Below are 14,606 nucleotides of genomic sequence, written 5' to 3'. Positions count from 1 at the left end.
CTCTCAAACACTTCAACCTCTTTCATAATCTTTTTCAAAAATATGTAACTGTCACTAACTATCAATCTTACATTGACATAGGTTACATATTGTAACAAAATAGCTTTTGTTAGTACAAATGTTGTAACATTACAAAATGTTAAAATACAATGTAGTATTACATTACCATATAAATATACGTAGTATTATTCAAATATGATTCTTAGGGGTTAAAAAGACATATTTCTATGAACAGTCTCAAAAAAGATACACCACAGTAATTAAATGTGAATATTTTTAAGAAATTGAATGATGTGTACAAGAATCCTAATTTCAAGCTTCCACTGGTTTAAGCAGATCATAAATGTGTAAAAATAAAGAGGAAAGAGGTTCTACATTATTATTTTAATGTTCAGAACTGACAGTGATTGAGATCAATGGTATTATGTGGCAGCATGAATCAAGCCAAAGCACATTTCTGCCTGCAAAATTGTATGATAGGTACCTGTATCTACAATATTGTTCTTTTATCTTTGCCTGTTACAGTAATTGAAACAATGCCTGTATTTGTTAGTTGCTCCTTTTGAAAATGCTTTTAGAAGGAACAGTTTATTAATCAAGATAGGAAGACATAATATTTCCATTTTTCAAATCAATGACTAAGACTCATCCCTGCTTCTTAAAAACACAGACCAAAATCTTAAGATCTCCATGGCACAAGCTGCGGACCTGAAGGAGAAGCTTGCCCCAAACTTTGCTTGTATTAACATATACAAAATTGTCTCAGGTGCTCCCTGATTGGTGTCCAGGCAGATTTCGGTTTCAACCTATGCAAGCAGTCCATAGCATTGTCCTTCACATCTTTTCTTTTGTCCAGATAAGTAATTTTTAGGCGTTGCTGAAGGCATTTTAAAAGATACGCAAAACCTCTTCCTTCAGCTGTGTACATACGTGCTGGCTGACATGTTCAGTTCACAGAGATCAGTAAAGATACACATTGAGCTTCCTTTTAATCTATTTTTGATAAACTTTTCTTTCTATTCTTAAAAGACACCAGACTTGTGATGACTCTAAAGCTGTAATTGCACTGAAGCAAACCACGCACCAAAGCTTACTAGTCTCAAGCAAAAATGGCTTGAGGCCATGCAGTTAGCCCTTACACATTGGACAGACTTTGCAGAAGATGTGAAAGCATTAAACAGGAAGGATTATATTATCAAGAAACCAGTTAAAGCTGTTATTTTCTGCTGAAACAGGGAACAAGTATTCCTTAAAGCTGATGCCCACTTGTTATTGCAAGAGAACACGAAATCAATGGCAGAGACATTCTGGGATGTACAAGGAGGACCAACTCCACTGAAGTGCTCCCTTACACAAACCATGGAGGCAGAGTTGCTTCAGATGCTCATTTCTGCAAGCACAGTTACCTGGAACATCTTCAGCCATTCCTGGAGGCCGGAGGGAGGCTGCACGGATGTGATGCGGCGCCGCTGCTGCCCCTGGCCGTTGGCTGCCCGCAGGTCCCCAAACGTCGTCGGCGTGGCGGAACATGGCACCAGCCCCGTGGTACTGCCACACAAACAAAACGTGACAGCCATAGGTAAAACATCAAGGAAAATTCACAAGAGAACAAAAAAATCTAGTACATAATTTGCAACTATCACTTCAACTCTTTAGCTTCGTCCAAAAGCATTAGCGTGAAGAATTGTTCTGCTGATCACTCAAGAGGTCAGTCCCTCACTTGGATAAATCTGCCTGCTTCTACCACTGCAGCGCTAGCCCTCCAACTAGGGGAGAAATAGGGATCACATTTCAAGGCTGAAAAATTATCACTCTGTTAACTGCCCAGCATGTTGTGCGTAAAGATACAGGTTTACATATTCCTTTCCTTGCCAGAGTATTTCCTTTCCTTCTGGGCTACACTGCTGCCTTCTGATGGGGGATGTAGGAAGCCAGATCTGAGTTCCACCTGTATGTGAAATGTGCTAGTGCTGCTTCATGTCAAAACAGAAAGGAAAAAAAAAATCTATTTTTAGGTTTTAATATATTTTGTTGACAAAGAGCTAGTAATATCAAGCAGTTCTAGTGGCTTAGTGGTCTGGAACTGGGCTTTGAAATACTCTATATGGTCTTTTAAAGTTTGTGTGTTGATGGAATGACACAGGAACTAAAGGGGGGGTGGTGTGTGAAGTGAAAAGGGAAAAGGAGCCAAAGGTGCTCTCTGAATCACAGTGTGATTTTTTCACTCTGACATGTTAAAAACCAGCTCATTCGTACAGAATGGAGCTTTTAAAAGAGCTGGGATTAAGCTACTATTGTGGGAGTCTAAAGAAACACAGCTGACTGTTTTCTGGTTTGGGGTTTTTTTGTTTGGTTGTTTTTTTCATTTTCAGGATTGGTTCTTCTTTTGGTTTTGTTTTGTATTTAGTAAAGTACTTAATTCGTAGAATATCAGAGCTGTATTCCCTAGCAGGAAATATGGAACCCCAAAGTATTTGCACAAGCATGAACACTTTAAATATAGTGTGAGACTCCAAAAAAACCTCTGCTTTTTTGTAGGATAAACCCAATTTTTTAGTAGGCATGAGCTTAGAGGGTTTACTGATTTTTCAGTGGCTAAAGGAATAGCTTCAAATGATGCAAGACAAGTTCATTTTAATATTTACCTCATTATGCTCTACAAATATTTCACTCTACTCTTTCTTATTCTGAAGGACAATCATAGCATGTCCTAACATATACCCAAACTGGTCAAGAAAACTAGAGATTGGTTTGAGAAGGCCTATTTTTAACTGTTTGTTTTGCTGAGTAATAACAGAAACAGAAGCTGGTATGAAAATACTGTTTCAGAGATGAAGGATCCTCGCAATGGCATTTGTTTACTGACTTTATCTGTTATATGCAAACAAAGTTCATCAGCTGGTCAATTTTAGAGTCCCTGATCCTAGGGAAAATGGAAACAAGCAGGCACAAGAACTGCATCATTTGCCTACATATTATTTAGATAAAACCAAATCAAAGAGTTTAAGAGAGGAGGATCAAATGTTACTTAAGGATTCTTTTATGCCAATAACTACTCAAAATCCAAGTAATGTCAGTTAAAAGTATATTTAAAATAAAAATGTGATTTTACAGCTTAGTCATTCTAATCACCTGCACAGAGAACAGCACAAGGCCTATCATTCAAGGTTCAAAATAAGGCTCTTGAAATTAGCTTTTATTGGTTCTGAGCAGTATTGTAGCCTTGAACTTGCCCTAGTAGAACTGTTACACTTTACTTGCTTCTGCTGTAAACTGTTCTCAGTCAAAAACAGTTATTCAAAACATGATTCAAAAGTTTCTTCCCTTTGACCTCAGATGAAACCAGAAGACACTTGTTCATGCTTCATTTTTCCTCTATGTTTTCATCCCCCTGAAACAATGAGTAAGGTCTCTGGGGAAGCTGGAAAAGTCCAGCAGTTCCTCTGAACCTGACAGACACACTTGACAAAAAAGCACGCTTTCTTTGATGCTGAACTGTTTACTCTTCTGGGAGCGCAGAGAACTCCCAGTGTGTCAACTTAAGAAATGGTGGCCAACAAGACAGTCCTTCCATGAGACTGACTCAGAAATCAGAAGACACCACCTGCAGGCCTGGGGGCATGTGGAAGCTGCAACAAGTGCCTCTCAGCAACAGCACATCACCTCCTTTACTCTGCTGCAGCATTCACACATGTAAAAAGCAACCCTAGGACCTGCTGCCTAAGTTTTCACTCATCACCTGATAAACCTCTTAAAGGAAGAGAAATTAAATATAAACTACTTCGCAAGAGCCATCAGTGACTGAACACTACTGTAGTGAACTCAAAAGAAGTGCCATTTCCAGAGAACCTTGGGAGGCTCACGGGAGGGATGATGCTTATAGTGGGGAAAAAACACAAAATACTGTTAAATTCAAACAGGATGGGATCAGTGTGACATCCAAGCACAATTGTTATGGCAACTACATAGTAAGAATGCAGTTGTAAGGCGTGCATCCACAGCCCTGCTCTGCTGCTCATGGTTAGGAGTGCTTTACCCCACGAAGCACCTGGTGGGAACAGCAGCAGGGATTTGTGCTTCCTGGCACCACACAGCAGCAGCAAGGAAGCAGAGCAGAACCCCTAATACTTTCACATTGTGGATAGCAAGTACGTGTGTGTTCCTGTTAAGATCAGATGGTCTGCTCTGCCTACATGAATTTCCATTCTCTCACTCCTGTTACCATAGCAAAGTGATACATTTGATCACAATTTTAATAGTCTTAGGGTTTATCGTTATGTCCCTTTTTAGAATCTGATTGACTTTATTCCCAAGAATGCTCCAGCCCTCAAAAAGTCTCTTAAGTAAATGGGCATGCTATATTTAGAATGAAACACAAACCTCAACTGAAGAAATGCAAGTCTGGCTACTTCATTAAAACTCATCTTCAGTTCACGTAATTTAAATTAGCAAAGCAATATACAAATGCTGATACCACCTCTTCTTTGCTTTACAGTGTTTTAACATTAAGAGGAGCTTAATTAATCAGGCTCAGCAATTGGAAAGACAGGATATACGCAGGAATCAGGATCCAGTGATCTGTCATTGCATTTAATTACCTTGTGTATTCTGAGACTTTGCAGGGTTTCTTTCCCAGAGAGAAAGAACGGACCTCGGAGCCATGGTCCAACTTTCTCTTCATCTGCAAGGTGAGGGAAAAAGAGTAACAACACGGATTTAGTTACACAATCAACCTTAGTTATGTGTACTTCTGTAAAATTAACACATTTCTACCTGCTACTTTTATACCAAATTTCAAAAAGTTGACACTCATAAAATCACTTAAAGCAGTATTTTATTTTCTGAATTCAACAATATTTGATGTATGTTTTAGAGGGTGCATGTATATATTATTGCTCTTTTAGGGTCCAAAATCTATTGGAATTACATTCTTTTAATTCCCAAATTGTGCAAAAGTGTGCAGAACTGTGTTAATTTATTTTGTGTTGGTTTATTCACTAAACTGTTCTCTGTCCTCCCAGGAGAGGAGGGAAGGAACTAAACCAAAGCCATGGATTCTTTGTGTTCAGGTTCATTGCTTAGTCTCTCATTGAAATGGTTAAATTTTACGTAGCCTATCTGCATTATAAACCATATTTATTTCAGGGCCTAAAAAAATATAAAAAATTACTGTATCTTTTGTCTATACTTTTATCTTAAAGCTGTACATTGAAAACATTTCTAAAATTGCAGTAAAACTGAGTGACAGATTAACCAGTATTTTTCCAAGAAGGGTAAGGATGAAAAACACTACACCCTAGTCTCGAATGTCACCCACAATTAGATATGATCAAAACCAAATAATGAGCAGGGCAGCTGCTAAAAGGGGAAGCCAGACTGCAAAAATTACCAAAGAGATGGAAATCAATGAAAGCCATATTTATCTAGGCAGACAAATAGAGATTACTTTCTACATATTTGGGTAATCTTTAACCACAGACTTTTGGACTAAATGAAACATACATGTGCCAAATGCAACTTCTGAGTTTTTGTTGGTTTTCCTTTTCTTTTTGAGATGTGATACACCACAACAGTTTAGCCAGCTGAAAATTGTTTACTGCTGTTTACAACTGTGAGCTGCAAAACACATAAACTACTAGTATTACATTTTGACTTTAGTATAACCATTTGCTTCCTTTTTTCAAAATTTCATGTTTAAGATACAGTTTAAAAGTTGGCATCTTTCATACACAACTGATTTGATCTTTTTTAATGTTGTATTATAACATAGTTATTTAACCATTTATTGTATGAGTCTAGCTACCTAAAACAAAACACCCCAAACCCAACAGGATTCTCTAAAGCTTATGGTCCATATACTTTTGATGTGATTTTGGTTATTTATACTTTTAAAATGCCTTATGGCTTTACCTAAAAAGGGTCACCAAAGATCTCGTGTTCTGCTTAATTAGTGCTTACACAGGAAAGCTAAGGGTGGTTTTTATGGGAACAGCTACAACACAACCAGAAGAGCTTGCCTTGTAGCTGTGTTTTCTTGCCAATGCCTCACATGGGACACTCCACGGCATTTCACCAGACGAGCACTGAGCCAGAACCGCCCTGCATGCTGCCGAATCACCAGCCTCACCCTCGCTGCTTCCCACACCCCAGGAGGAGCAGCCCCCCCTGCTCCCCCCAAGAAAACCAGTTGCAAGGATCACTGAAAAATAATGGATCCCATCTTTTATTGCTGTGCTAGGTGGGTGAGCCACCAGAATTACCGGAAGCATAAGTAAGATGTTCGAGAACGAATTTCAGTATTTGATGATAGACTTTTCAGAAATGATTTTTCCTGTTCAAGAATTTTTTTTTATTTCCAGCTTGCCTTTCTGAGACATTATCATCATCGCATTCCTCTTCTGCTTCTCACAAGAGGGAGATGCAGTTTTGCAAAAGCACATCTTAAAAATAAAAAGTAGAAAGCCTACAGCAGAATACTCAGCGCTGGTGATTTATTCTTTTGCATTAGCAAAGAAAACAACATGCATTATGTTGCCTAATAATGATTTCAACTGCTTCTTTTGGCTGGGTTTTTTTCAGACATTTTAAGCAACTTTCACAAGGGGTCCACCACGCAGACTGACTTTCAGTATCTCAGAATGTGCTAAGTAAATAGACGGCCAAAAATGCCGTTTATCATATGAAGAAGATAAAACTTTCTTACAGCAGAGAGGTCTAGTGACAAGATTCAGACATCAGTAAGGTCTCCGTGTAACCAAAACACAGAAACCGTCGAGCAAACATCCCTCTAAACATTTAATTTGTCTCTAGGAAAACACAACTCCTTCAGACAACGTTTATTTATCAAACTAACCGAGACTGCAGCATATAAAAAAATTATATATATCAAAAACGAAAAGAAGGGGCAGCGAACTGCATTCCGCATCGCCGCCCGCCACCAAGCGCTGGCAGCGCTCCCCGGCAGCGCACTGACTGCAGCTACGGCCGGGCGGCAGCCCCCGCCGCCGGCACGTCTCCGCCCGCGGACCGCCGCCGCCGCGGCCCCCGCCCGCCCCTCCCTGCCCCCGCGCCCTCCGCGGCCGCGCACCCGCGGGCAGGGGAGGCGAGGCGGGGGGCGGCCACTCACTTTGTAGAAGATCATCTTGAGGGTGCCGTAGAAGCCCATGGTGTCGGCGCGCTTCCCCTTGCGCGGCGGCGGCGGCCCCCGCGGGCCCGGCGGCCGGGCAGGCGCTGGCAGTACAGCCCCTTCTCCGGCAGGTAGGTCACCGCCTCCCGCGCCGACATGCTCGGGGCACGGCGGGCGGCGGCGGCGGCGGCGCTGCTTGGCCCGGCTGGCCCGGCCCTGCCCTGCCTGCGCGGAGCGCGGCCCCCCTGCCCGCCCTGCCCGCCGCCTGCCTCCGCCCGCCCCCCGCGCCCGCCCCGTCCCTCCCTCCCCGCCCGCCTCCGCAGCGGCGGCGCGGCACTGCGGGATGCGCGGCCGGGAGGGACCCGCGGGCCCCGCCGGCGGGAAACCGCCCCCACCCCGCGCGGAGGGGAAGGAATTAAACAAAAAAAATACCCCAGCGCTGCGTGGGTTTGGGGCTCTTTCCCCGTTTCACCTTCGCCCCCCTCCCACCCGCCCCCCTTCTCCCGCACCGCCTCCGAGGCAGGGGCTGCCCCCAGCCCTCGCTCTGTTCTCTCAGTGCCACTCTCTCCACGGTTTTCCAAGCGGGTGCAAAACAAGCTCGTTTCCACTAATTATAATTATACCATCGCCCTCGGCGGGCCTGGCTGGACTCGTCCATGACTGCATTCCGTGGACAGACGCAAATTAGTCCTCCAAAAGTGCGGATAATTTTAGAATAATTTGAAATGCACTACAGTTTTGCCAGGGAAAAAGATGCTGAAATACCCTCTATTGGCTAGACAATAGAATAAACGGTTTTTGACGATTTAGGAGTTGAAAGAGCCGAATCCAGCAATTATGTAATATACATTAAACTAGTAATCCAGTGCAGAACCGCGGCGGAGCTGTCAGCGGCAGGAGCGGGGTTTCCCCAGCAGGGAGGCAGGCAGAGCCTTCCCCGCGCACCTGGAATAGCCTGGACGCTCACACGCTCCCCTCTCCCGCACAAGGCAGCTCTTGGGCGGCACCAAGCCATCTTAGCTCGGGCTTCAAATCCCACGCAGGATTCTCACCTGGATTTCAGGGAAAGCACAAGGAAAGCCCTTGGTAATTACTTGCTAAAGAACGCTCCTTTTTTGGTCATTCTTCACATCAACAAATCTGTCCGGCTCACCCTTACGGCTCGATTCAAGGGCATTGAAGTTCCTGACATATGGCTGGGCTGTCAGATACCTGGAACCGGCACAGCAGCGAGGCAGCTTGATTCTTTTAGTTTCTATACAGACAACTCAAGAGACTGCAGCTTCAGAATTTTTTTTTTCCTTTTGCCTCCTGCAAAGTTTTCTGCCCAAGTTCAGAACAGAGCATACCCTGAACATGATCTGAAGCTGCAGCATTCTCCTGTAATTTTCCCCAGGTGCAGTGGAAACTGGAGATGCTCAGCAGCCCTCCAGACCGATTCACTCAAACGGAAGGAAGCATTTAGTCCATTCCTACTGACCTGAGGGAAAACTATCTTCTTCTTTATCACCCAAAGCAGCACAAAAAAGGTTCAACCTTTACAGAACACACTTCTAAAAGAGTGGAAGCACTTTCTGTAAAACCCACTAGCTTCCTCATTACTACTTTAAAAAGCTCTCATATGTATTATTACTTAGCAATAGCTAAGTGTGGCAGGTGTTAGCACACCCCAGATAAGCTGAAATCACTACCCCCACAGCACAGATCTGCCTCTCTATGGTTTTATCTATCTCCCATCCAGCACTGAGTCTTCACAGTGTTTTTCATCTCCCAGTGAAAATGGTTCTGCCCATCAAATCTTGGCATTTATGCCATTATCCACTAAACTGCAGTGCTGTATATTTTATGAGAACAAAATGGTCTTGAGTTGACTTCATACCTCAGATATGAACAGAGCTGTACATATCCCGGGAGACTATTACTGCTTGCCTTTGCTAGCGCATCACATGAAAAAGGGAAGGGGGAAAAAAACCACAGCTGAATATACACATTGAATAATCACAGGAAGCAAATTAATACTCAAACCATCAGAGTAAGAAAGAATTTGAACATTATCACTGTGAGGACTTAGAAGTACTTTATATATGTGCTTGCCTAATGTCCTGTGATACTTGCAGCTATCTCTGCCCCTTCTCCCATCAGTGAATGCACTCGATGCAGGGGGGGGGGGAGGTGATGGCTACTCTTGTTCCAGCACAGAAACAGGAATGGGCAGGAAATCCCCAGGGATTAGCCTCTCCCCCAGCCCAAAGGCAAGTGTAATCTGACAGCATGGCTAGATTTATCTTTTCAACAAAATGTGCTCCGGAATTAAGCAGTCAATGAGTTGAATAATAATTAGAAATTACTATTTTCCTCTCTTTTGGAGTACTACTATTGCAGATTACTTCTCTTTTGATCATGATTGGCAGATATTCTCTCATGGTAAAAAATCCCACTGATTTAACTACTAATCACTTTGCCACAGTCAGGACCCATGTAATAACCCCAACAATCATTTGCTAATGGTAGAAAACTTGGTATGTCAGGTATTTATTCTGCACAAAAGGTTTAGGGTTTTTTCCTAATTTTAGATACAGATATCACAGACAGATGTGACACATGAACAATGACCATCTCTCATGTAGCAATCTGCCTTTCTCAGAGCAAAAATCAAAAATTGCACATGGTTATGGCTCTGGCTCTCACCTTTTTAGTATTTATCTCGGTAATGGTCCCACTTTTGATTGTCCACAAATAAAGAAGCATTCCCTCGATCTCAAACTAAGTTTGAGATAATTGCAACATTACTCTAGTTGGATGTTCGCTCTTCCCCAAAATGCCTAACCACAGCCTAGGCTCTCCCTAGTTATTGGAGAAGAACATGCTCCACCAAAGGCTGAGGGCACCTACTGTTAGACTCCCACTCTAAATTCCTGTCTAGAAAGCACTTTCTCTCTCTACCTTGACTTTGAGAACCACCCTGTCCTCAGAAAAAATTTGTGTAATGAATGCACTACACTCTCCCTTGTAGGAAATAATTAAGGTTTTGCAAAAGTGATGTGGAACTGTCTAACCTGGGAAGACTGAAGTCACACAGCTTCATTCTGTGCCTTCTGGGAAAATACAAAGGTGGGAGAATAAGACCCCAACCCTGCAGGTGCTTTTGAGAGCCTGACAGCAAGTAGCAAAGATGATGCATTCACTTACATCTCTACCAACATTGGAAATAATGTTTACTACAGTAACTTAATGCCCCAGGAATACTTAACGGCATAAAGTAAACATTCATCACAAATTAAGGTACACTGAGGAAGACTACAGTTTAAAGTAACGTTCAGAGAAAAATCAAAAGTTACCATGTTTCTTTCCCTGTCTGGTATATATGTAATTTCAAAGGTTGCTCTTGCTTTGTTTAAGCTGACAATAATTTTTCAAGTTCTTAAAACCACAAACAACATACAATTCATGCCATTTAGAAAAATGTCTACACCAAAATTACATAGTTTTCAGTGGACACAAGTCCAATCTTATTTCCCGTCAGTGCTGCCAACTCTTAATTAAAAAAAATTCACAGCATCCAATTCTTTTCCTGTTGGCAACACTTCTAGCACCTTTACCAGTTTGTCATGTGGCATGCTGTAATTAAGACTGTCTATTACTTCTAATGAAAGACTAGAATGAATTACAGAAATCACCCGCAGAGCTATATAATCCCCAGAAGAACGGAGATTACAGTGCAACAGACCAAAGAAACAACATTTTTGTTGGGTTTTTTTTTTAGTTGGAGAAACATTTTTGAGTGGAGAGACTACAGGATGGTCTGGCTGTGGTAATGGCCAGTCAGCATTTTGAAAAAACACTGGTGCTTAAACCAGGGAATGCAAAAACCATAATTGGCATTTCACATACACACATATGTGTGTCGGGAGCATAATGTGTGGAAGAGGAACTGTGGAGCAATATGGTTTGGTATCTCCATTAATATTGGTAAATGCATCATTCAAGACAGTGCCAGAAGGGATTCTGTGTACTCTGCACATTTAGCAGACGCTTAGCAGACTGACTCCTTTAGAAACATTTCAGAGGGATTTTTGTGTGTTGTCTAATAGGATTGCAGGGTTTTTTCTGTCCAGGAAATCAAACATCCTAAGCGGGAGGGGCCAAATCCTTAGCTGTGCAAGATTTACCCTGAACACAGTGAAAATGACCCAAGAAGAATGGTCATGCTTAGTTGTTTTCCCCTTTCTCAAATTTGGACCCACTTAGGCTTTAAACACTCCCCTTCTGCTCGGTAATCTAGTTTGGGCAGCTGCAGCAGCCAGCACTTTGTCTTCTATATTCGACCTATTCATCCAACTACATACTTCATTTAATTTGCCAAATGCTCCCATTCAGGCAAGAATCTGGCCCCACAGAGAGGTACTTCTGCCATCTGCTTTAGACATTTAACTACAGCTTTTCTTAGGACACCTACATTTAAAAGCCCAAGTTCCCATTTACTCAATGAGAAAGGCACATGCTAGAGTCCAACATGTGTAAGATCTCAGAAAAGGGGAAAAATATTCCACACGACAGCAATTGTTTAACATGTTTCAAAGTAATTCAGGGTGGGCCTTTCCACTACAAAAAGGCACTGCTATTATTGTTAGATCTTTTTCTTTTTGAACTATAATGAAATTAAACAAGTGACCTACTGGGATCATAGAAATCCCATGTTCTCACGGTTTCTCCCAGTTTAGTTTGGGCTAGCCAGCAGAACTACAGGCTGCAGATTTGAGATTTATTAGTGTGCATCCTAGTTGCTGAGCTGAAAGTATTTTATAGGTAAATTCCAGATCAGTGGGCAGGGTGAGACAAAGGTTTAGCACACTCACCAGTTTATTTGGCTAAGAAGTTCAAAGGCACAGTGCAGGATGCACCTATCACACAGGTGTAACCGTGTACAATACACCATTAGTATTGATGCTGCAGAACAGACCTGGAGAAATGAATTTAGGTGCACCAGTTTGTGACCAACAGCTGCTACATTACAACCATGAGGGAAGAAGAAAAGCAACTTGGCTCCCTGGAAGCAGTTCAGATAGAAGAATTTCTGCTCAATTTACTTATAATGTGGGCAGCAAGCTTAGAAAGGTTCACTCCTGCATGTTTGCCTCAACACAGTTACAGGAAGAAATTTACACTTATGATCATGTGTAGTTCAAGTGTAGTACAAGCAATTCTGGACATTGCAATGTGCACTGACCAGCAGCTTAATGATAAATGACATATTTTTACAATACTGATGAACTTAAGGTTCAGGAGGAAGTAGTGAAAGCAACAGTAACTCTATTATGGGAGGAAGGACCCAGAGAGGCATTACATTAAGTTGCATGAAGCCTTCCAAAGCTTACTTAAGTGGAGTGGAGAATACGTATTATGAAGTATGATAGGTAATACCAAACTGGTTCACTAACTGTATAATGTTTCTTGGCAAAGCATTTTGAAGACTGCTTTCAAAATGAAATTCCCCACACATGATTATCTGTGATTTCCATGCAAAGTAAGGTACTGTAGTCAAACAAAATTGTAAAAAGACTTTAAGCTTCGTTTCTACAGGGAAGGAAATGGCATTGGTAGCAACTGAAAAAAATCAATTAATATTTATTTATAAATCCTGTTCCTATTAGGATAGCGTGAACTTTCATTACAAATACCATTTTAAAGGTATATATCTATAGCAGAGATTTCCCCTAAACCACTTTCTTAAAATACTTGCTTTTAAAAAAATAGAGCTCTAAATGCATTGTGATAAATTCAAAAGGTGTGCTAGTTAATGGCTGTAAAAAATAGCTTTGAAAAGGATTTAAACATGACGTGTATATAACAGCATTGGATGCTTATAATAAACTTCAAATTATGTTTTAAGAGCAGGGAGATTTCACAGACAGGCTTAATGTAATATGGCATTGCTGTGTCTCCAGCAGAGCAGAACTCCCCTCTGAAGGTCATACATCCTGTCCTCTTTGCTGGTTCCCTGGAGTTGGGCACAGAACTTGCAGCATATGCTCCAATGCTTAGGTTATTTTAAAGGAGTACAGCCAAAGCTGTCATATGCCCATTAATGAGAGGAACAGATCCATGCACTCTGCCTTGGTGATAACACCAGCTTAAAGATGTCCCAGGCTCACCTGCTCATTCCTGTCCCCGAATGGCTCTTGCCCTTATTTCTGCAGGAACAAACATCTGTAGAAACACCCTGTGAACCAGATTCATTAACTGATGCAGGGGAAAGAGAGATGGGTTTAAGTTTTTACCCTTGGGGTTTTCTTTTTTCTTTCTTTTAGAACTAGTTGCTAGTTTAAATTTCTACCATGCTTTCACAAACAGCTGAACCAGCAGAAGCAAATGAGCAATTCACAGGCAGGGCACAAACTCCTTGAGCCAGCTACACCACTGAGAAAAAGGTATGAGGAACTATGACCTGAGCGTCCCATGCAGAGAGGATAAGCCTATTATTTACACCTAGAGGCACCACTCTCTCAGCTATAGCTTCATGTGCATTTAAGCCAGCACAGACTCTGGGAAGAAGAAAAAAACAAACAGTTCCTGCACTTGTGGCTGCCCTTGGCCATTCATTTCTATGCTTGCATCATCTTCTCAGGTGCCACCACAGACTTCATTGTATGGCTCTGTGGTCAACTACAGTGGCAACTGACCTTGGGACCTTTTTGGTGGCTATTTTCCAGCCAGGTCAGATTCCTCATCTCCCTCACTGCACAGCCACACACACGTGTGTGCCTGCATAACAAGAGGTACAGCCCACTCTCTCCTTTTTAACTTCCCCAAGCCCCCAGAAGAGATGCCTTACCTTGAACACTACAGCCCTAGGTGAAAAGGCAAGGAACTGTGGGGTTTGGGCTTTGTCCTCCCAACCCAGAGGACTGTATTATCACCAGAACAACTTGTTTGCACGGGAAAATATACTTCAGTCTGAGATAGATGGAAATGGAAACTCAAAGATTTACCACAAAACAAGTACAACAAGGTGAACCACAGGCAGGGGGTATAATGCCAGTCTTCTTTAAACAAGTCACGTTGTAACTCCAGGAAGCTCGTCTCATTAGAACTCTATATTATTTCACTGAATAAAACCAACAAAACCAGAACATTTTTCTTCCCAAAGCATTTTTCTTCTTGTTAAAGAAAAAGATAAATGAAAACAAAATATCAGTGCAGCTAAGCTTCCTGTTGCTTTTAATTCCCTGTGACAGTAACCACATGCAAGTTTCCTACACAGAAATATGTAGTTTGTTTTAAAACTAGCAATATTAGCATATAATAAACACTTTTTTCAGAGTGCATATTCATAAGGAGCAGAGTTAAGGTTGATAATGCAACCTGCACTTTCACATCCTTCACCGCTTTCTGTGCAACAGGAACATTATGGGTTGCTTTACTGAGTTTTGTTTTTACAGAGTATTGTAAGTTTATTCATTTTTCAAAGGAATAAAAAGGT

General features: G+C 41.8%; 1 protein-coding gene across 2 annotated transcripts in view; it reads right to left on the bottom strand.

Moving 5' to 3' along the window:
• Window positions 1-14,606, bottom strand: part of FBXW7 (F-box and WD repeat domain containing 7) — a 173,229-nt gene that overhangs the window by 25,781 nt on the left and 132,842 nt on the right. For both annotated transcript variants that reach the window (XM_030947165.1, XM_030947166.1), the window contains 2 exons: window positions 4,599-4,681; window positions 1,407-1,548 (listed from right to left, as the gene is read on the bottom strand). In XM_030947165.1, the coding sequence (XP_030803025.1) occupies window positions 1,407-1,548; window positions 4,599-4,681 (225 nt within the window). The remainder of the gene's footprint in view (window positions 1-1,406; window positions 1,549-4,598; window positions 4,682-14,606) is intronic.

Source organism: Camarhynchus parvulus, chromosome 4 (assembly GCF_901933205.1).
Source record: "Camarhynchus parvulus chromosome 4, STF_HiC, whole genome shotgun sequence".
Taxonomy (NCBI): domain Eukaryota; kingdom Metazoa; phylum Chordata; class Aves; order Passeriformes; family Thraupidae; genus Camarhynchus; species Camarhynchus parvulus.
This window is presented reverse-complemented; position numbering and strand designations above follow the sequence as displayed.